Below are 22,832 nucleotides of genomic sequence, written 5' to 3'. Positions count from 1 at the left end.
AGTTCACTGAGTTATATTGGAGCTAGCTATAAAGCAATGCACATGGAGCAGCAAAGAATTGTGGACAGCAATGTTTGCATTTCCATATTTAATTGCATACTCTCAAAACTCTTGCCAGTTTCACAGTATAACAATCATTTACCATCACAATCACCACACAAGATACAGGCCACTGAGTTTCAAAATGACAAGTTCATACCTCTCCATGATAGATTAGGATCTGAAAGAATGTGTCCATAAGAAGAATTCGATCAGGAAGTATGCTGCTGCTATCTAGAAGGACAGGCTTCACAAAGGGACAAAAAAATCTGAATTATTGATCTTCACATTTCAAAGTAGTTTCTTAGAGCCCAAGTAACCAAACTCAGCTACTTCCTGTACCAAAATAATGGGATTTTATATATACACTTCAGTAGCAGTTGAAGTCTATGTTTAACTGCAGCAGTTTAATTCAGACTACTCCTCAGTTTTCATAATCTTGTTACCTCTGTTCCTATGACACTGACTCTCTTCACACCATTGATAAACCCAGGACTGAAGTACATAGGAGCTTTTTTTATCACAGTTACCTTTTGCTCAAAGACCGTTACCTCTCTATCCCCTTTTAATCCTTTTCAGACCCCTTTTTAAAATCTACTTGATCAAGTTTTGAGTGATACCTTCTAACATCTCCTTTTCTGGGTCAGTGTATTTTATTGTTACAAGAAATATCTTGTCAGTTTAGATGTTAGATATTCTTGTAAATGCGTGGTCAATTTTAGTTCATAGAAGTAACTTTAAAATCCAAGAATCCTTGAGTGTTAAGGTAGATGCCAAAACTCTTACATATTCAGAAGTAGGCAAATCTTCTTCCATGTCTTCTGTATTTTCTAATAACACTACTTTATAGTTTCATGAAAGGTTCCAAAAACACCTTTCAGTTATCAGAATGCTTCCAAAAAGCATATAAAGATAAGATATTGAATTCCTCCACAAAATCACACATGGAATTCAAAATACAGGGATGTAAACCAGCTGTACAAGAGTAGCTCTGTCTTAAGCTCACCACCTTGTGTATTATTATTTTCAATGAAACAATTTATAATTAATTTCCCGGTTATGCAACCTTTTTCAGAACTGTTCAGAACAGAGGAGAAAAAATTAAATGTTGATCAAATCTTTATTAAAATCATTGTTTTTCCATTATTTAGGACTCTAGCATTGCCAGCATTTGTTGCCCACCCCTTATCAAGGATCAACTTTAGTTGCCATATACATCCACAGATCTGTTGCCTTTGTCTGCAAACTGTAGGGGTTCTAGAAAATTTTGAGTTATGGATTTGACAAATGAAATGAACAGCCTTCATTAAGACTAATGTGAGTTCAACTAGCCTCTAGTCAGTGAGTCCAATGAATTTTGATTTTTTTGGGGACTGGAATGATAACAGATTTCTTGAAACATGCTGGACAGTGCTTACTTTAAGAGACTAATTGAAAATACCAGTGAAGACTGTAGACAGCTAGTTAGTGCAGTATTTAAGAATGAAAGGGAAGACAGTCAAGCCAGCAGTCCTTAAGAAGGTGACATTCATTTGCAGAGGTCCAACATAGCAATGGAATAGAGAGTTCCAGGATTTAGACCCAGTGACAATGATGAAATGATGATATATTTCCAAGTCAGGGTGGCTGCAAGTTGGAGGGGAACATACAGGAGATAGAAAAGGGGCGGGGGGGGGGAATTCAGTAATATTGAGGACATGCTTCAGCAGCACTCCTCCTCTAGCTCTGCTGTTCTGATTCAAAAACAATATTGATAACTACCCCAAGGACATGGAAAATTCCTCAGACATATATATCCTTAAAAGCAGAACAAATCCAATGCAGACTATTAGTCTGCTCTCAAATCATCAACAAAATGATGGAAAGTGTGCTCAAGACTGCTCTCAACAATTTGCTGAGCAACATTTAGTTTGGGCTTCTCTAGCACTATGTGGATCCAGAAATCATGAGCCTTCATCAAAAAAAGCCAAATTCACACAGCCAATAGTTATTAAATGTGAATCATTCCATCATTAGCACGGCAGCAGCTCAAGGTGAAAGTGAAGCCACCACCTTGTCAGTAGCAAGTAAAGATAAGCAATATATCCTGGTCTTGCAGCAACGGCCACATGCTGACAAATGAATTAAATAATAACTTACTCTGAAAAGAGTTGATAACTATTTGACCCATTTGGAGCACTGCTGAAGTTAAGTACTGCATAAGCACTTAATGAAACTGCCCTCCAAAGCAATACCTACTTTGTAATGATGGAACAGTTTGTTTGCATTCAACAAACAACCATTAATCTACCTTAAAGGACAATGGCACTTTCTTATAATCTTCCCTGAGACTTGTTAAAAGCACAAATATGGGGAAGTACATAATATATTTTACAGCAAGTGCTTCTAGCCATCCATACAGGCAATTGTCTTTACAACCACTCTAGGTCAGATTAGGTTGGGAAAGGGCACAGGTTTATGGGATGGATTGTTCTGCAAATTCCAAATCAAATACATCACACCATTTTTTTTAAATATTGCCTCACAGTGTTCAGGATTGATATGAAATAGCTTCCCTTTGTTTCAGTGCTGAACTATAAAGCTCAGTTTGACTTCAGTGCAAAGACCAACTGCATTCATGCTCAAGCCACATCTATAAGCGTCGCCCCTGTACCGAGTAAGAACTATTTTAAGCAGGCACTACAGCTATACTGTAATTTATGCTGTGTGAGTTTGGTTAAGCTGAAAAGGCCTAAATGATTTTCAAATAAGATCAGTACAGCTTCAACTGGGAAATAGTAGTTAATGATTGGTTTGTGTTGGACATTCAGTAGCTTCGTATGGAGAATATCAAACAACAGGGAGACTATTCAAATTCTCAATCTTGAGTCACCATTTAATTACATAATGATTGATCTGTATCTTTACTCCATTGATCCCTTACACCCTCTCTTAAGAAAACTGACATATGCTTTTTAAATTATAATTTTAGCATAGCTAATATATTTACATGCAAAAATTAATGAATTCTCTTGTTGCATTTAATATTTGAAAGCCCAGGTGTAACATCAGCTCAGCAATCAATTAATCAATGCAACATCAACAGATGAATGAAATATCTGGAAGCATGACTATTTACCTCTGGAGGGCCATTAAATGAATAAGCATATAGGATCGGTTGAATCATAATAAGAGACTGTGTAAGATCCTGGCGCATGAAATGGTGACGGTAGTAAGAGCTCTCATCAGGGCTGTTGTTAAAAACTTGCAAGAATGGAGAACGTCTCAGATGAAACATAAACTAAAACAGAAACAAAATTGTTGCACATTTGTAGAGCGAACATATTTCTATCAATCCTCGGTATCATTCTTTAATACATATCATAAGTCTAGCACTCTTCCTTTTCCCTTTTTCATCATTCATCTTTCTATTTACATAATCTCCAGACAGATCATCTGCAATTAACATGTTCTCACCACCATTTCTCAGACAGTATCATTAATTTCTGTCTGTATCTCCCTTCTCTGCAATGTAATTTGCATCTGATGTCCCTCTTTTCTCAGTTTTGATGAAGGGTCTGTTTCTCCCCTCAAAGATACTGCCTGATCTGTGGAAATTCTTAACTCCTTCTGTTGTTATATTAGATCTCCAGCATCTGCAAATTTGTTGTTATTTCATGAAATAGCATAAATTTTAACTCCCTGGTGCACACTTTGCAAATTCAAATCAAGAACATTAAAAATTTGAATGAAAAATCAAAAAGCATTTAAAAAGTCACATAATTTGTAATAAGGTTCTCACTTCATACCTGTGGATATAACGAAAATGTTTCCGAGAATTTGAAAGAGGCTGGATCATCCTTGTGGTAATCTCCAAATTTCTGACACTAATAATGAAGAAAATACATTACACATAAGTATTTTTTAATATCAGAACAGATTAGAAGAGGTAATCCAATTTCTTGCCTCTTCCTCCTCCCCTCCAATCAAAAGAAAGATCTTACCAGTCGGATAAGTTGTCTGTCTAACCATCTCAGAACATCCGGTCCCTCCTCGGTCTCTGCTCTGTAAACGGCCAATCTTGCCATTAGAACAGCTGCAGCTTCCTGATCAAAGGATGCAGCAATGTTCTGGATGTGTGTCTGTGCATCAGCCCAGCTTTACCAAAGGGAGAAAGTAAGAAATGTGCAGTTAATAAAAGTGGTGCATATACATAAATTTAAATTAATAATGATTATTCTGATAATCAGCTTTTTGCCTCAAATTTGAATGTAATTATTTATAACAGGGCAAATTTAATCCAGTACCTGATCCATTTAATCTCAATCAACGAATTATAACAGGAAGCGATAAGTGCTACTAGTGGCACTTACTCATTAATAACCAGTTCAAGCACATTGAGGATGACTCAGCTCTGAACCTTATAATAGCCTTGAACAAAACATGAATACACGGCACAACTCCAAAGGCAAATGAAGTGACATCAAGGCAACACTGGACCAAGTATGGCACCAAGCAGCCCTAACAAAGCTGCAGTCCTCGTGAATCAAAAGGGAAACTCACCACTTGCTGCAGTCGCGTCTCACCGTCTCACACACAGAGAAGTGGTTATAATTTTAGTTAAGTGTTTCTATCATTCACTGAAAATGTATTAATCTGTATACAAATGCTTGTCCTCTGTTGAAGTTTCCAGACTTGAGTTTTACGTGTATACGTATTTGAATCTAAACCACTAAAAAAGAATTGCAGGATGTATATTGTATACATTTCTCTGACATTAAATGTGCCTATTGACAAATAAGTATCTTATAATGGGAAATTGTTAATATTTCACAATTATTGTCATAGCACCATATGCTAGTGGCTAAAGTCAAACATTATACAGATATCACTGGCAAAGTTTAATAATAACATTCAGAACTATTCTGAACTTAATTTGACTGGCAGATATTGCTTAACAACAGCAAACATAGGTTGTATCTAGGACTCCACCAGCTTCCGGGTCCAACATATAATTCTCTGTAACTTCGCCACCAAGCACATCTTCCCCGCCCCTTTCTGCTTTCCACAGGGATCACTCCCTATGCAACTCCCTTGTCCATTTGTGCCCCCCCCCATCCCTTCCCACCAATCCCCCTCCTGGCACTTATCCTTGTAAGTGGAACAAGTGCTACACCTGCCCTTACACTTCTTCCCTCACCACCATTCAGGGTCCCAGACAGTCCTCCAGGTGAGGCGACACTTTACCTGTGAGTTGGCTGGTGTGGTATACTGCGTCTGGTGCTCCCGGTGTGGCCTTTTATATATTGGTGAGACCCAATGCAGACTGGGAGACCGTTTCGCTTAACACCTACGCTCTGTCCGCCAGAGAAAGCAGGATCTCCCAGTGGCCACATATTTTAATTCCACGTCCCATTCCCATTCTGATATGTCTGTCTGTGGCCTCCTCTACTGTCAAGATGAGCCACACTCAGGTTGGAGGAACAACACGTTATATTCCGTCTCGGTAGCCTCCAACCTGATGGCATGAACATTGATTTCTCTAACTTCCATTAATGCCCCTCCTCCCCTTCTTACCCCATCCCTTATTTATTTCCCCCCCCCCCTTTCTCTTTTTTCTCTCTCTGTCCCTGTCACAATCACTCCCTGCCTGCTCTCCAACTCCCTTTGGTGCTCCCCTCCCCCTTTCCCTAAGCCTCCCATCCCATGATCCTCTCCCTTCTCCAGCTGTGTATCCCTTTGCCAATCAACTTCCCAGCTCTTGGCTTCATCCCTCCCCCTCCTGTCTAGTCCTATCATTTCGGATCTCCCCCTCTCCCTCCCACTTTCAAATCTCTTACTATCTTTTCTTTCAGTTAGTCCTGACGAAGGGTCTCAGCCCAAAATGTTGACTGTACTTCTTCCTATAGATGCTGCCTGGCCTGCTGAGTTCCACCAGCACTTTGTGTGTGTTGCTTGTATCTACGGTAGGTCTTGCTCAAGCAAATTTTCAATGTATGGTACATTATTAATTACAAACTAAGGATGTGATGTAAGATACTTAAGAAGGTATACTATCAAATTTAAGATTCCTATAGCAGTAGGAAAATAAGTGCAATTAACTTCATCAAGATTAGGTCCCTTTCTAGTTGGCAAGATCATATTACATATTGTAGTGTTACAGCCTTACACAGAACTTCTTTTGGGACAAAGCAAAGAATTTTCTATATAATTAACTAAAAGCCAGCAAAATATTTTAAGATTATAAGTATTTTGTTTTTCAATATATCAATTTTCCATGTTTATCAATACAAAATTCTTCTTTAGAAACAAATCTGATTGATGAGAGATTATGCTCTGAAATATAATGGCAAACAAGATATAATTAATCATTCTGGGTAATTTAACACAAAATTAGATTAAATATGGTAACCTAGATTTAGCTTACATTTAATAACATTTGTGATAACAAATATCCACACACTTGATGAGTATCCATTGATTAATCCCGAACGTGAAATCACATTATTTTAGGTAATAAACTTTATTAGTTACTCTGAGGTTTCCAAAACATACAATGCAATTTAAGCATTTTTGTTCAGAATTGAGTATTACAAAAAGTCTTAAATTTATTATTCTCTCTAAAATTAGACATTTCATATTCACTGGCACATGCATAACCATCAAAGCATGCTGATTGTGAGAAAGTAAGGCCTCCATCAGTCAGGATTGACCATCGATGTTACTTCCTAGCTGCCTAGATACACAAGCCTTGGCAGTACAATATGGAGAGCAAGCTCTCCCTCTCCACACATCTGATGAACCCAAAGGAACAGCAGAGACTGATGCTGGTTGGTACCAGCAGCGTCACAGGAGTTGCCTGTCAGTGCTGAACTCAGTGTAGTACTGCAGCAGTGGATTTTTCCTTTGGGGTTTACTCCTGAAGCCTTTCCCATGAGTGCATATAGTTGCGAAGCAGCGGAGGTTTGAGATCAGAGTTTGCCTTCTCCTAGGTGAGCTGCCAACCAAAGCTGATGAGCCCTATCTGCCCGAACATGCTGATTATTTCTTAATGAGTGCCACATATAAGTCAAATATTTCTATCTCATTCCAAGATACTGACAAAAGAAACCAGAATCATCAACCTTTTTTTAAAAAAAGGCGTTATCTATTACAAAGGCAAGAAAATCTGCAGATGCTAGAAATCCAAGCTGTACACACAAAATGCTGGCGGAACTCAGCAGGTCGGGCAGCTACTATGGAAAAAAGTAAACAGTCAATGTTTTGGGCTGATACACTCCATCAGGAATGCCAGAAATGCCTATCCCAGAAGTGCATCACAATTTCTTCTTTAAATGGATCTCCAAATCATTTTTCATCTGGTCCCCAAACCCACCCTTCTATTTTCATGTGCAGTTTCAAACTTGGGCCAGCACTAGCAACCAAGGTGACTAATAGCAACATTCTTCAGATAGTTCATGAGACACTACTTTTTCTTTTAAATATACTTCTGCTACTAATTGTGTGTGATTGAAGCCTGTAATTTACATTTTGATAATATGCTTTTGGGCCGACTGAGTGATCTGCTGCTTTTGCTGCCTCCGAGGGAATTCGGTGTGGTTAAGAAGAGCGTGCGATCTAAGGGTGGAGCTCAAACCCATGATCGGCTCTAATTCTTAACCAACTTGCCAATTAAAGCATCAAGCAAGATTGAAATCAATGAGGACAAGAGTGGTGTTCAGCACCGTCTGCCTGTGTTTGACCAGTCTCCCTCTCCGCTAAAGGAGTCTTGGGTCTTGGGCAAGGTCTAATCGGTGTGGTTTGTGAATTGGCCTTGTATTTAAAGGACTCTGCAATTCATGTTACATATGCTTCTGGTTACTCCTTTTTTAAGTTACTGTTTTGATTGGGGCATTCTGCATCTGCTGCCTGCAGTCATCAAACAACGCATCTCTGAATGGAACTGAACCAAGCTAAACTGAACATCCTCAGAGTGTTTCAAAGACTCAGCTGTTTGATGTTTGATATTTTGCATATTGTTCACTCACTTTCTGCCATTTGTGCAATTTGTTCTTTTTTGAAGTTTGATGTTTTCTTTGAATTATTCCATGGTGTTTCTGTATTTTCATAGTTGTCTGCAGGAAGACGAATCTCAGGGTTGTATACTGCATACATACTTTGATAATAAAAGTACTTCGAATCCTTGAATTTTATACCATTTTCAGTTCCTATTACAAGGCTCAGTGCTACTATTTTTAACACTTTAAAATTCTCAGGGTAGTCAAATGGTTGGAACTGGGCTGAATGACCAAATATGAGAGACGGGGAATGGCCATCACAGGAAGCAAGAACTGCTAAACAGGCCCCAGCACGCAGAGCTATTCCACTCATCTTCACTCCTTCACACCACCAAGCTACAAAAAGAGAGCTTGGGAAAATGTGTTCTATGGGAGATAAATAGATACACAAACCAACTGTTGAACAAATCAATACAATAGCAATATTATCATCTCAACCAATCAATACTATTGTTATAGTTTACCCACTTGCTACCCAGGCCATGCTAATACCTGTCTCTGCTATCATCCATCATTGTACCTCATGCTCCACTAAGTGCCTCTTCACGAATGCAACCCACTCCCCCACTACAAATATTTTCAACATTATTATACTCAAGTTCACCTGAACTAACTCTGCTCTCACTTCAAGATCTCATAATTCTTAAGAAAAATACATTCTTCTTCCACAAAGAATAAAATTCACAGACAAAAGACTTAAGAGGAAAAATGAAAGAATATCAGCAAGAATAGAAATAAGGTCAAAGTAAAAACAAAATGAACAGAAAACCTGCATCAAGTAGCCAGAATTACAGGAAGGTAGATAAAAATCTGTTTTAACACCAGTATCTAAAAGAAACATTATACACAGGCAAACTACAAGTGATTAAAAACCTGATAGGTAGGAATTAAAAGCCAACCCAACATGAATAAATTCAATAACGACAGATAATTTTAAGTGCAAATTTGTAAAAATTATAACTGGCAGATTTGAATGCATGGGAGAGAGCTGCAAATGCAACCCTCCATTTCTAATTAATTCTTCATGTGAAATTTCAAAAAGAATAAAACTATATATTTTGAAAAACTTACTTTCTGGCAATTGTTGTCACTCTGATTCGTCTTTGTCCACTAGAATGCTGATACTGTGTCACAAACTGAATAGCACCACGACCACCTTGGGGAATTGGAGCATTGTGCTGTAGATGTAAATATAACATTTGATGCTAAGAGATTTGCCCTGCATGCATTACAGATTCAATAGAGCATCCAATGTGCACAACAGCATTCAAGCTTAATTACAGACAATACCTTACTTCACCACCCATTTTCGAGAATTGTCATATCTAATTAATCAGCACACTTTATTGAATTTTTTTGTAGTTAGACACGAAGTGTGGAATAGGTCCTTCCAGCCCTTCAAGCTGCGCTGTCCAGCAACATCTGAATTAACCCTAACCCAATTATGGGATCATTTACAATGACCATTAACCTACTAACCGGTACATCTTTGGACTGTGGGAGGAAACCGGTTTACCCAGAGAAAACCCACTCATCCCACAGGGAGGACGTACAGACTCCTTACAGAGAAAACCCACTCATCCCACAGGGAGGACGTACAGACTCCTTACAGAGAAAACCCACTCATCCCACAGGGAGGACGTACAGACTCCTTACAGAGAAAACCCACTCATCCAACAGGGAGGACGTACCGACTCCTTATAGAGAAAAGACACTCATCCCACAGGGAGGACGTACAGACTCCTTACAGAGAAAACCCACTCATCCCACAGGGAGGACGTACAGACTCCTTACAGAGAAAACCCACTCATACCACAGGGAGGACGTACAGACTCCTTACAGAGAAAACCAACTCATCCCACAGGGAGGACGCACAGACTCCTTACAGAGAAAATCCACTCATCCCACAGGGAGGACGCACAGACTCCTTACAGAGAAAACCCACTCATCCCACAGGAAGGACGTACAGACTCCTTACAGAGAAAACACACTCATCCCACAGGGAGGGCATACAGACTCCTTACAGAGAAAACCCACTCATCCCACAGGGAGGACGTACAGACTCCTTACAGAGAAAAACAACTCATCCCACAGGGAGGACGTACAGACTCCTTACAGAGAAAACCCACTCATCCAACAGGGAGGACGTACCGACTCCTTATAGAGAAAAGACACTCATCCCACAGGGAGGACGTACAGACTCCTGACCGAGAAAACCCACTCATCCCACAGGGAGGACATACCGACTCCTTACAGAGAAAACTCACTCATCCCACAGGGAGGACGTACAGACTCCTTACAGAGAAAACCCACTCATCCCACAGGGAGGATGTACAGACTCCTTACAGAGAAAACCCACTCATCCCACAGGGAGGACGTACAGACTCCTTACAGAGAAAACACACTCATCCCACAGGGAGGACGTACAGACTCCTTACAGAGAAAACCCACTCATCCCACAGGGAGGGCATACAGACTCCTTACAGAGAAAACCCACTCATCCCACAGGGAGGATGTACAGACTCCTAACAGAAAAAACCCACTCATCCCACAGGGGGGACGTACAGACTCCTTACAGAGAAAACCCACTCATCCCACAGGGAGGACGTACAGACTCCTTACAGAGAAAACCCACTCATCCCACAGGGAGGACGTACAGACTCCTTACAGAGAAAACCCACTCATCCCACAGGGAGGACGTACAGACTCCTTACAGAGAAAACCCACTCATCCCACAGGGAGGACGTACAGACTCCTTACAGAGAAAACCCACTCATCCCACAGGGAGGACGTACAGACTCCTTACAGAGAAAACCCACTCATCCCACAGGGAGGACGTACAGACTCCTTACAGAGAAAACCCACTCATCCCACAGGGAGGACGTACAGACTCCTTACAGAGAAAACCCACTCATCCCACAGGGAGGACGTACAGACTCCTTACACAGAAAACCCACTCATCCCACAGGGAGGATGTACAGACTACTTACAGAGAAAACCCACTCATCCCACAGGGAGGACTTACAGACTCCTTACACAGAAAACCCACTCATCCCACAGAGAGGATGTGCAGACTACTTACAGAGAAAACCCACTCATCCCACAGGGAGGACGTACAGACTCCTTACAGAGAAAACCCACTCATCCCACAGGGAGGACGTACAGACTCCTTACAGAGAAAACCCACTCATCCCACAGGGAGGACGTACAGACTCCTTACAGAGAAAACCCACTCATCCCACAGGGAGGACGTACAGACTCCTTACACAGAAAACCCACTCATCCCACAGGGAGGATGTACAGACTACTTACAGAGAAAACCCACTCATCCCACAGGGAGGACTTACAGACTCCTTACACAGAAAACCCACTCATCCCACAGAGAGGATGTGCAGACTACTTACAGAGAAAACCCACTCATCCCACAGGGAGGACGTACAGACTCCTTACAGTGAAGACCCACTCATCCCACAGGAAGGACGTACAGACTCCTGATAATTAATCCCACTCATCCCACAGGGAGGACGTACAGACTCCTTACAGAGAAAACCCACTCATCCCACAGGGAGGACGTACAGACTCCTTACAGTGAAGACCCACTCATCCCACAGGGAGGACGTACAGACTCCTTACAGAGAAAACCCACTCATCCCACAGGGAGGACGTACAGACTCCTTACAGTGAAGTCCCACTCATCCCAAAGGGAGGACGTACAGACTCCTTACAGAGAAAACCCACTCATCCCACAGGGAGGACGTACAGACTCCTTACAGAGAAAACCCACTCATCCCACAGGGAGGATGTACAAACTCCTTACAGAGAAAACCCATTCATCCCACAGGGAGGACGTACAAACTCCTTACAGAGAAAGCCCACTCATCCCACAGGGAGGACGTACAAACTCCTTACATAAGACGCCAGGATTGAACTCTGAACTCCAACATCCCAAGCAGTAATAGTGTTGCACAAACCACTATGCTACCGAGGGACCCTTAGGAACTTATTCAACTTCAACTAATGGACTGAACTGAACAAGCTACAGCTAGACTTGTTATTTCTGGCCAAATCAGTATTTGCTGAACTTACCCTAATACATGAAGTAGACTTCTCTACCAGTGACACCATTTTATACAGAATTAATCATTCCTTGGTAACTTAACTGTATTTGTTCTCATTATGTTCTTTGGACTACCAAGGAATGAGCAGAAACAAACATATCGGGATCAAAATTATCTATACGATCAATCTTCTCCCACGTAAATTTTAGAACAGAACAAATGCAAGAAAGATGCGATTTAAAGTACGTCAATTTACTTGCATGGTGTTGTATGTACTCTGATAATAAATTTTACTTTGAACTTACTTTACACTGGATTTTAGGTAGGTTAGAAGTATTTTACAGTTTGAAAAAGCCAGCACTAATATAGAAATTCTAAAATTTAAATGCAATTATGTTTATCATGTATATATCACGATGTGGATAAATAATAAAGTATAATACAACCAAAATCTCAGAACCATCCATAAAACATCAAACAAAAGGTGTTTTTTAACAAATGTACAAAGTAGAGTTAGATCTGGAACCCAAAGGTACTGTGAGTAGGTCAGGTAGAAAGGGAAGTTAGATTAAAGTTTCTTCCGAAAGGTAATTCTAGTTTTCACAAGATCACAAGACAAAGGAGCAGAAGTAGGCCATTCGGCCTATCGAGTCTGCTCCACCACTCCACCATGGCTAAACTATTCTCCCGTCTAGTTGCAATTTCCCATATCTCTTGATACCCTGACTAATTAGATACCTGTCAATCTCCTCCTTAAAAACCCTCAAAGATTAGGTCTCCACAGCTATGTGTGGCAATGAATTCCATAAATCCACGAACCTCTGGCTAAAAAAATTTCTCCTCATCTCTGTTTTAAATGGGTACCCTCTAATTCTAAGATTGTGACCTCTTGTCCTGGACTCACCCACCAAGGGAAACAGCTTTTCTACATCTACTCTATTCAACCCTTTCAACATTCAAAATGTTTCTATGGGATCCCCCCTCATTCTTCTATACTCTAATGAATACAATCCAAGAGCCGACAAACTCTCCTCATATGTAAGTCCCTGCATTCCAGGAATCATCCTCGTGAATCTTCTCTGAACTCTCTCCAACATCAGCACATCCTTTCTAAGATGGGGGCCCAAAACTGCACACAGTATTCCAAATGGGGTCTCACCAGTGCCCCATAGAGCCTCATCAACACCTCCTCACTCTTATACACTATTCCTCTTGAAATGAATGCCAACATAGCATTCACTTTCCTTACTGCCGATCCAACCTGGTGGTTAACCTTTAGGGTATCCTGCACTAGGACCCCCAAGTCCCTTTGCACTTCCGATTTTTGAATTTTCTCCCTATCTAAATAATAATCTGCCCAATTGTTTCTTCTTCCAAAATGTACAACCGTACATTTCTCAACATTGTATCTCATCTGCCATTTCTTTGCCCACTCTCCTAAACTGACCAAGTCTCTCTGCAACCTTTCCGTTTCTTCAACACTTCCTGTTCCTCCACCTATCTTGGTGTCATCTGCAAACTTAGCCACAAAACCATTTAATTCATGATCTAGATCATCGATATGCAGTGTAAAAAGAAGAGGCCCCAACACCGACCCCTGTGGAACATCACCAGTAACCGGCAACCAACCAGACTAGGATCCCTATATTCTTACTCTTTGCTTTCTGCCTATCAGCCAATGCTCCACCCATTCCAATATCCTTCCTGTAATTCCATGGGTCCTCATCTTATTAAGCAACCTTTTATGCGGCACCTTATCAAAGGCCTTTTGAAATACACAATACACAACATCCTCTCCCTTGTCAATCTTATTCGAGATTGGGGGACGTCACGTGATGACGTAGGATCGAGACGCTGGAACCCAGCCCTCCCGTAAAAAAGTTAATAAATTAATGTTTAAGTGAAGAAAAGTTAATTAATACTTTTTTAAGGTTACTTATAAACTACTCCGGATTGTTTTAAGCTATGCCTCATAAACAGAGGACGAAGAAAACTGCTACCGCGAAGACCGCTCAAGTTGGAACAGAATCAAGGCCTACATCTACCGAAGAACCGCGGACTCAGGTACAACACACCACCGGTGAAACAGAAAAGGAGACTGCGGCAGCATCGGCCATTTTTAAAGGGAAAGATCAACGAGAATTGCGCAAGCGTAAAGGAACGAGCATGCGCAAAAGAGAGCAACCAGAACTACAAAACCCAGCAACGACTGAAACCGACAGTGAAAGTGAGTCTGAGAGAGAGCCGGACTCTCTGGAAAAATCAGACGAAGATGGAGATCAAGATGAAAGTTCCTCTGAAAATACAAAAAAGATTTTGAGGCAAATAATGCATAAATTAGAAAACTTAAATGCATTAAAAGTAATTACAGAAAAAATAACAAATATGGAGGCTATGTTTGATAAAATGACAAAGAAACAGGAAAAAATGGAAAAGAAAATTACAGATTTGGACGTCAAAATGGAAGAAATGGAGGGAAGAATGAAGAGGATGGAAGATGATAATGATGCCTGGACATCAGAAAGAAAACAACACGTGGGAAAAATTGATAAACTTGAAAATTTTAGTAGACGCAACAATATTAAAATTGTTGGACTTAAAGAAGGTACCGAAGGAGAAGACCCAATAAATTTTTTTCAAAAATGGATTCCTGAAAAATTGGAAATGGGAGAAGAAACTTTAATTGAGATTGAAAGGGTGCACAGAGCCTTAAGACCAAGATCTCAAGATGATCAAAATCCGCGATCAATTTTGATAAGATGTTTAAGATACCAGGATAAAGAAAAGATTTTGAGGGCGGCTGCCCAGGGTGCTAAAAGAAGAAAAGGTCCGTTGATGATAGCTGAGAAACCAGTTCTTTTTTATCCTGATATAAGTTATAACCTTTTGAAGAGAAAGAAAGAATTTAATCCAAAAAAGGTTATAAGTTTTTAATGCGTCACCCAGCAACACTGATAATTTTTTTGGAGGAAAGAAAAAGATTTTTTTCTGATTATCAAGATGCGGAGGTGTTTGCACAAAAACTTTCATCTCTTCGTTAATTAAAAGTAGAGATTTCTAAATGTAATGGTTAAAGACGAAGACAGAGAAAGCAAATGGAACTGATGGACATTTAAGGACTATATAAGGGAGAAAAGTAATATTTTAGAAATATTAATTGAGAATAGTATGTTTTTTTTATATATTTTTTTTTATGTTGCGGGGGGGGGGCTGGGGAGCTTTGAATCGGTTACTACGGGATTCACGTGTGTAATCATGGCGATTGCCATGACCCGTACAATAGAGGGGGGTAATGTTGTGTTTCCTTTCTTTCACAACGTTAGTAGGGGGGTATTTTGTTTTTTTCTTTATTTTCTATTTTTCTTCTATTCTTTTGCCTGGATGATTGGTGGGGACACACATAGCAACATGGAGACTTCTAAAAAGATTTCCCAGGATACAATGAAAGTTGAAAGATTAGGTATTATTATAGATTGGAGTAACATAAATAAAAATAATGACTAATTTATTGAATTTTTTAAGTTTTAATGTTAATGGGCTTAATGGACCAATAAAAAGAAAAAGAATTTTAACATACATTTAAAAAAAATGAAAATAGATATAGCTTTCTTACAAGAAACTCATTTAACGGATATAGAACATCAGAAATTAAAAAGAGACTGGGTTGGAAATGTTATTGCAGCTTCATTTAACTCAAAGGCAAGAGGAGTTGCAATTTTGGTTAATAAAAATTTATCAATTAAAATACAAAATGTATTAATTGATTCGGCAGGAAGATATTTAATTATACATTGTCAAATTTTTTCAGAACTATGGACTCTTATGAATATTTATGCACCAAATGAAAATGATGTAAAATTTATACAGGAGGTCTTTTTGAATTTGGCTAATGCACATGATAAAATATTAATAGGTGGAGATTTTAATTTTTGTTTAGATCCAGTTTTAGATAGATCAACAAAGGCTATTACAAAATCAAAAGTAGCAAAATTAACTCTATCATTGATGAAAGATTTAAATTTGATTGATATATGGAGAAGAATCAATCCAAAAGAAAGGGATTATTCATTCTATTCAAATAGACAGAAAACATATTCAAGGATAGATTTTTTCCTATTATCAACAAATATTCAAGATAGAGTGAAAAACATGGAATATAAAGCAAGAATATTGTCTGATCACTCTCCTTTAATAATGACAATGATAATGATAGATAAAGAGGAATCAATTTATAGATGGAGATTTAATTCAATTTTACTAAAACGTCAAGATTTTTGTGATTTTATGAAAAAGCAGTTTCAGTTCTTTTTAGATACAAATTTACATTCAGTTGATGATAAATTTATATTGTGGGAAGCAATGAAAGCATATTTGAGAGGCCAGATATTAAGTTATATTTCTAAAATTAAGAAGGAATATATGATAGAAATAGATCAATTGGAAAAAGAGATTATAAAATTAGAAAAAGAATCTCAAAGAAATATGACAGAAGAAAAACGAAGACAACTTATTAATAAGAAGTTAAAATATAATACACTCCAGACATATCGAACAGAAAAAGCAATTATGAGAACTAAACAGAGATATTATGAATTAGGTGAAAGATCACATAAAGTTCTTGCATGGCAGTTAAAAACAGATCAGATTTCTAAAACAATAAATGCAATTCGAACAAAAGTGAATGAAATTACTTATAAACCTCTAGAAATTAATGAGGCTTTTAAGAATTTTTATTCTGAGTTGTATAAATCAGAATCAAAGAATGATGACATTAAGATAGAAGAATTTTTATCACAAATAACTCTTCCAAAATTAAATACAGAAGAACAGAAGGGATTAGGTATGTCTTTTACATTGAAGGAAGTTGAAGAAGCTTTGGGATCACTTCAAAGTAATAAATCTCCAGGAAAAGATGGTTCCACCTGAATTTTATAAAAAGTTTAAAGATTTATTAATTCCTCCTTTTATGGAGTTAATATATCAAGCGGAAAGAACGCATAAACTTCCAGAATCTTTTTCAACAGCTATTTTAATAGTATTGCCAAAAAAAGATAGAGACCTTTTAAAACCAGCATCATATAGACCTATTTCTTTATTAAACACCCATTATAAAATAATAGCAAAAATCTTATCTAATAGATTATCTAAATGCTTACCAAAATTAGTGCATATGGATCAAACAAGATTTATCAAGAATAGACAATCGGCAGATAATGTAACTCGGTTATTTAGTATAATCCATTTAGCACAAAAGAGGGAGGAAATGAGTGTGGCAGTTGCTTTAGATGCAGAAAAAGCATTTGATAGATTGGAATGGGATTTTTTATTTAAGGTATTGGAAAAATATGGACTAGGAACATCATTTATAAAATGGATTAAAACCTTAAATACTAATCCCAAAGCTAAAGTAGTGACAAATGGTCAAATTTCAACATCATTTCAGTTAACAAGATCAACTCGGCAAGGTTGCCCACTATCACCTGCTTTATTTGTGTTGGCAATAGAACCACTAGCTGAATTAATTAGAATGGACCAAGATATTAAGGGTTTCAGAGTTAATCAGGAAGAATACAAGATTAACTTATTTGCTGATGATGTTCTACTTTATTTAACAGATCCATTACATTCACTACGCAAATTATCTTATAGACTAGAAGAATATGGGAAAATATCGGGTTATAAAATAAATTGGGATAAAAGTGAAATTTTACCTCTTACTAAAGGAGATTATAATCAATGTCGATTAATAACTCAATTTAGATGGCCAGCAAATGGTATAAAATATTTAGGTATAAGAATTGATAATGATATAAAAAACTTACACAAATTAAATTACTTACCACTTTTGAAAAAAATTCAGGAAGATCTTGAAAAATGGATGGCATTACCAATAACATTAGTAGGTAGAGTAAATACTATAAAAATGAATATATTCCCTAGATTACAATATTTATTTCAATCATTACCAATACAATTACCCCAGAAGTTTTTTCAAGAGTTAAACAAATATGTGAGGAAATACCTCTGGAAAGGTAAGATGTCAAGAATATCGTTGGAAAAATTGACATGGAAATTTGATCTAGGAGGATTACAACTTCCAAATTTTAAGAATTATTATAAAGCAAATCAACTTAGATTTATTGCATCTTTTTTCGAGAAAGATAAACCGGCATGGATTAGAATAGAATTAGATAAAATAGGAGAAAATGTACCAGAAGATTTTATATACAAATGGGAATCTAAATGGATACGGGAAAAGAAAGAATCTCCTATATTAAAACATTTGATTGATTTATGGAATAAGATAAATGTTGATGATGAGACAAAAAAATCTTTATTAGCAAAGAGATCTTTAATTCAAAATAGACTTATTCCTTTCACAATGGACAATCAACTTTTATATAATTGGATTCAAAATGGGATTAGATATATAGGGAATTGTTTTGAAGGAGGTATATTAATGTCATTTGATCAATTAAAGAATAAATATAAAATATCAAACAACACTTTATTTTGTTACTTTCAATTAAGGGCGTATTTAAGAGAAAAATTAGGTCAAACAATGTTATTGCCGAAATCTAATGAAATAGAAATTTTAATTCAAAAAGGAAATATTAAAAAATTTATATCTTGCATGTATAACTTGATTCAAAGACAGGTAATTAAACAAGGAGTCCATAAGTCAAGACAAAAATGGGAAAGTGATTTGAATATTAAAATTGAAGAAACAAATTGGTCAAGACTATGTCTTGATAGTATGACAAATACAATAAATGTTCGGTTAAGATTAGTGCAGTATAATTTTCTACATCAATTATATATTACACCACAAAAAATAAAAAAATTAAATCCAAATTTATCGGATCAGTGTTTCCGATGTAACCAGGAAACTGGTACTTTTTTACATTCGACATGGTCTTGCTCTAAAATTCAACCTTTTTGGACAAATTTAAGACTTTTACTGGAACAAATTACAGGAACACAACTTCCTCATAATCCAATATTATTTTTACTAGGTGATATTGAAGGGATAAAACCGAAACTCAAACTAAATAAGTATCAGAAAGAATTTATAAAAATTGCACTGGCAGTAGCCAAAAAAGCTATTGCAGTTACTTGGAAATCGGATACACATTTAAGTATAGATTCTTGGAAGAAAGAAATCTATGGTTGTATTCCATTAGAAAAAATTACTTATAATTTAAGAGATAAATATGAAACATTTCTGAAAATTTGGAGCCCTTATTTACAAAAGACAGGATTAAATGTATAGATGCTCTGAAGATGAAACAGTTGGTTATTAGGGGAAAGAAATAAATATACATATTAAAGTTATTACGAATTCCATGGAGCATGTGGAGATCTTCCAACAACCAGGCATTCTTTCTTTCTTTCTTTCTTTTTTCTACAGGGCAGTTAGGGGGGAGGGGTTAAGGGGAGGGGGTAAGGGTTATATACACTGTTTTTTCATACTTTGTAATCATTTAAAAATGCAATAAAAAAAGTTTAAAAAAAAAATCTTATTCGAGATTACCTCAAAAAATTCCAATAGGTTGGTGAGGCAGGATCTTCCCTTCATGAAACCATGCTGGCTTGGGCCTATTTTGTAATGCACCTCAAGATAATTCATAATCTCATCCTTAAGGATCGACTCCAATAATTTTCCAACTACCGATGTCAGACTGATAGATCTGTAATTTTCATCCCCCTCTTTCTTAAACAACAGAACTACATTTGCGACCTTCCAGTCCTCTGAAACCATGCCAGAGTCTACTGATTCCTGGAAGATTATTTCCAATGCCTCCACGATCTCCAAAGCCACCTCCTTCAGAACCCGTGGATGCACTTCATCCACTTCATACTTTTTCCTTTTAATTTATTAATTTCCTTTTAATTTATTAAGCACCAGACATATCCAGTTATGCCTTGGAGGCAATGCTGCTCCAGCTGCAGAAATACTCTCTCAGACCAGCGCACAGCTGCACTCACAAAGAAATCAGACAACAGGAGAAAGATGGATACAGCATTTATCTTATAATACAAGATCTTAAAAAGGTTAAAATCTCCTTTCATTTTAATGGAGGGGACTTTTCAACTTCCAATTTTTCTAATTTGAATGACATTTTTGGTAAATAAAACCAAGTATTTTCTTAAGGCATTTCTCAACTTTGAAAAGTATGCTTTTGTAAGTTGATTCTGAGTGCTTTAGAAATTGTCGAAAAGACTGACTTCCAAAACTGCTTTAATATAGAACATGACCAGAACATATGTGTCAGTGTAGCTATCTCAGTTTTACATCTATCACAATACTTGTCAACATTGGGAAATATTTTAGAAAGTCTCTCCTTCATCAAATAGTAACGATGTACAATTTTAAATTGAATCAGTGAATGACTAGCACAGATCGAAGAAGAGTTAACCAGCTTCAGAACCCGTGTCCAATCCTCCCATATAAAAGTCAAAGTGAGTTCCTTCTCCCAATCCTGTTTAATCTTAAGTAAAGGACGCTTATCCCATTGTAATAATAAATTATAAATTCTTCCAATAGAACTTTTCATCGAAGGGTTCATATTCATAATAGTATCTAACAAGTCAGCCTCCAATATGTAAGGAAAATTACTTAAATATTTTTGTAAAAAATGTCTAACTTGAAGGTACTGTAAGAAGTGTGAATATGAGAGAGAATATTTATCGACTAATTATTCAAAAGACATCAATAGACAATAGACAATAGGTGCAGAAGTAGACCATTCGGCCCTTCGAGCCTGCACCGTCATTCTGAGATCATGGCTGATCAATTCCTATCAATACCCGGTTCCTGCCTTGTCCCCATATCCCTTGATTCCCCTATCCATAAGATACCTATCTAGTTCCTTCTTGAAAGCATCCAGAGAATTGGCCTCCACTACCTTCCGAGGCAGTGCATTCCAGACACCCACAACTCTCTGGGAGAAGAAGTTTTTCCTTAACTCTGTCCTAAATGACCAACCCCTTATTCTCAAACCATGCCCTCTGGTACTGGACTCTCCCAGCATCAGGAACATATTTCCTGCCTCTATCTTGTCCAATCCCTTAATAATCTTATATGTTTCAATCAGATCCCCTCTCAATCTCCTTAATTCCAGCGTGTACAAGCCCAGTCTCTCTAACCTCCCTGCGTAAGACAGTCTGGACATCCCAGGAATTAACCTTGTGAATCTACGCTGCACTTCCTCTACAGCCAGGATGTCCTTCCTTAACCCTGGAGACCAAAACTGTACACAATACTCCAGGTGTGGTCTCACCAGGGCTCAGTACAAATGCAAGAGGATTTCCTTGCTCTTGTACTCAATTCCCTTTGTAATAAAGGCCAACATTCCATTAGCCTTCTTCACTGCCTGCTGCACTTGCTCATTCACCTTCAGTGACTGATGAATAAGGACTCCTAGATCTCTTTGTATTTCTCCCTTACCTAACTCTACACCGTTCAGATAATAATCTGCCTTCCTGTTCTTACTCCCAAAGTGGATAACCTCACATTTATTCACATTAAACGCCATCTGCCAAGTATCTGCCCACTCACCCAGCCTATCCAAGTCACCCTGAATTCTCCTAACATCCTCATCACATGTCACACTGCCACCCAGCTTAGTATCATCAGCAAATTTGCTGATGTTATTTTCTATGCCTTCATCCAAATCGTTAACGTAAATGGTAAACAGCTGTGGTCCCAATACCGAGCCCTGTGGCACCCCACTAGTCACCACCTGCCATTCCGAGAAACACCCATTCACCGCTACCCTTTGCTTTCTATCTGCCAACCAGTTTTCTATCCATGTCAATGCCTTCCCCCCGATGCCCTGAGCTTTGATTTTACCCACCAAGCTTCTATGTGGGACCTTATCAAATGCCTTCTGAAAATCGAGGTACACTACATCCACTGGATCTCCCCCGTCTAACTTCCTGGTTACATCCTCGAAAAACTCCCAACAGATTAGTCAAGCATGATTTACCCTTGGTAAATCCATGCTGGCTCGGCCCAATCCTATCACTTCTATCTAAATATGCCACTATTTCATCCTTAATAATGGACTCTAGCATCTTTCCCACCACCGATGTCAGGCTGACAGGTCGATTGTTTTCTCCCTCCCTCCTATCTTAAAAAGTGGGATAACATTAGCCATTCTCCAATCCTCAGGAACTGATCCTGAATCTAAGGAACATTGGAAAATGATTACCAATGCATCCGCAATTTCCAGGGCCACCTCCTTTAGTACCCTAGGGTGCAGACCATCTGGACCTGGGGATTTGTCAGCCTTCAGTCCCATCAGTCTTCTCATCACCGTTTCCTTCTGAATGTCAATCTGTTTCAATTCCTCTGTTACCCTATGTTCTTGGCCCATCCACACATCCGGAAGATTGCTTGTGTCTTCCTTAGTGAAAACAAATCTAAAGTACTCATTAAAATCTTCTGCCATTTCTCTGTTTCCCATAACAATTTCACCCAATTCATTCTTCAAGGGCCCAACATTGTTCTTAACTATCTTCTTTCTCTTCACATACCTAAAAAAGCTTTTGCTATCTTCCTTTATATTCCTGGCTAGCTTGCATTCGTACCTCATCTTTTCTCCCCGTATTGTCTTTTTAGTTAAGTTCTGTTGTTCCCTAAAAACTTCCCAATCATCTGTTCTCCCACTCACCTTAGCTCTGTCATATTTCC

The 22,832-nt window shown here is 38.1% G+C and overlaps 1 protein-coding gene across 1 annotated transcript in view; it reads right to left on the bottom strand.

Moving 5' to 3' along the window:
* The window catches only part of sec23a (Sec23 homolog A, coat complex II component), an 88,643-nt gene that overhangs the window by 6,471 nt on the left and 59,340 nt on the right, over positions 1-22,832 (bottom strand). Inside the window, exons 13-17 of the mRNA XM_059956536.1 lie at positions 9,147-9,253; positions 4,023-4,176; positions 3,828-3,905; positions 3,158-3,319; positions 200-286 (exon numbers count right to left, since the gene is read on the bottom strand). Of these exons, the coding sequence (XP_059812519.1) occupies positions 200-286; positions 3,158-3,319; positions 3,828-3,905; positions 4,023-4,176; positions 9,147-9,253 (588 nt within the window). The remainder of the gene's footprint in view (positions 1-199; positions 287-3,157; positions 3,320-3,827; positions 3,906-4,022; positions 4,177-9,146; positions 9,254-22,832) is intronic.

The sequence above is a fragment of the Hypanus sabinus genome, chromosome 2, assembly GCF_030144855.1.
Source record: "Hypanus sabinus isolate sHypSab1 chromosome 2, sHypSab1.hap1, whole genome shotgun sequence".
In the NCBI taxonomy this organism is placed as follows: domain Eukaryota; kingdom Metazoa; phylum Chordata; class Chondrichthyes; order Myliobatiformes; family Dasyatidae; genus Hypanus; species Hypanus sabinus.
Note: the sequence above shows the minus strand (reverse complement) of the source record. Positions and strands in the feature narration are given on the sequence as shown.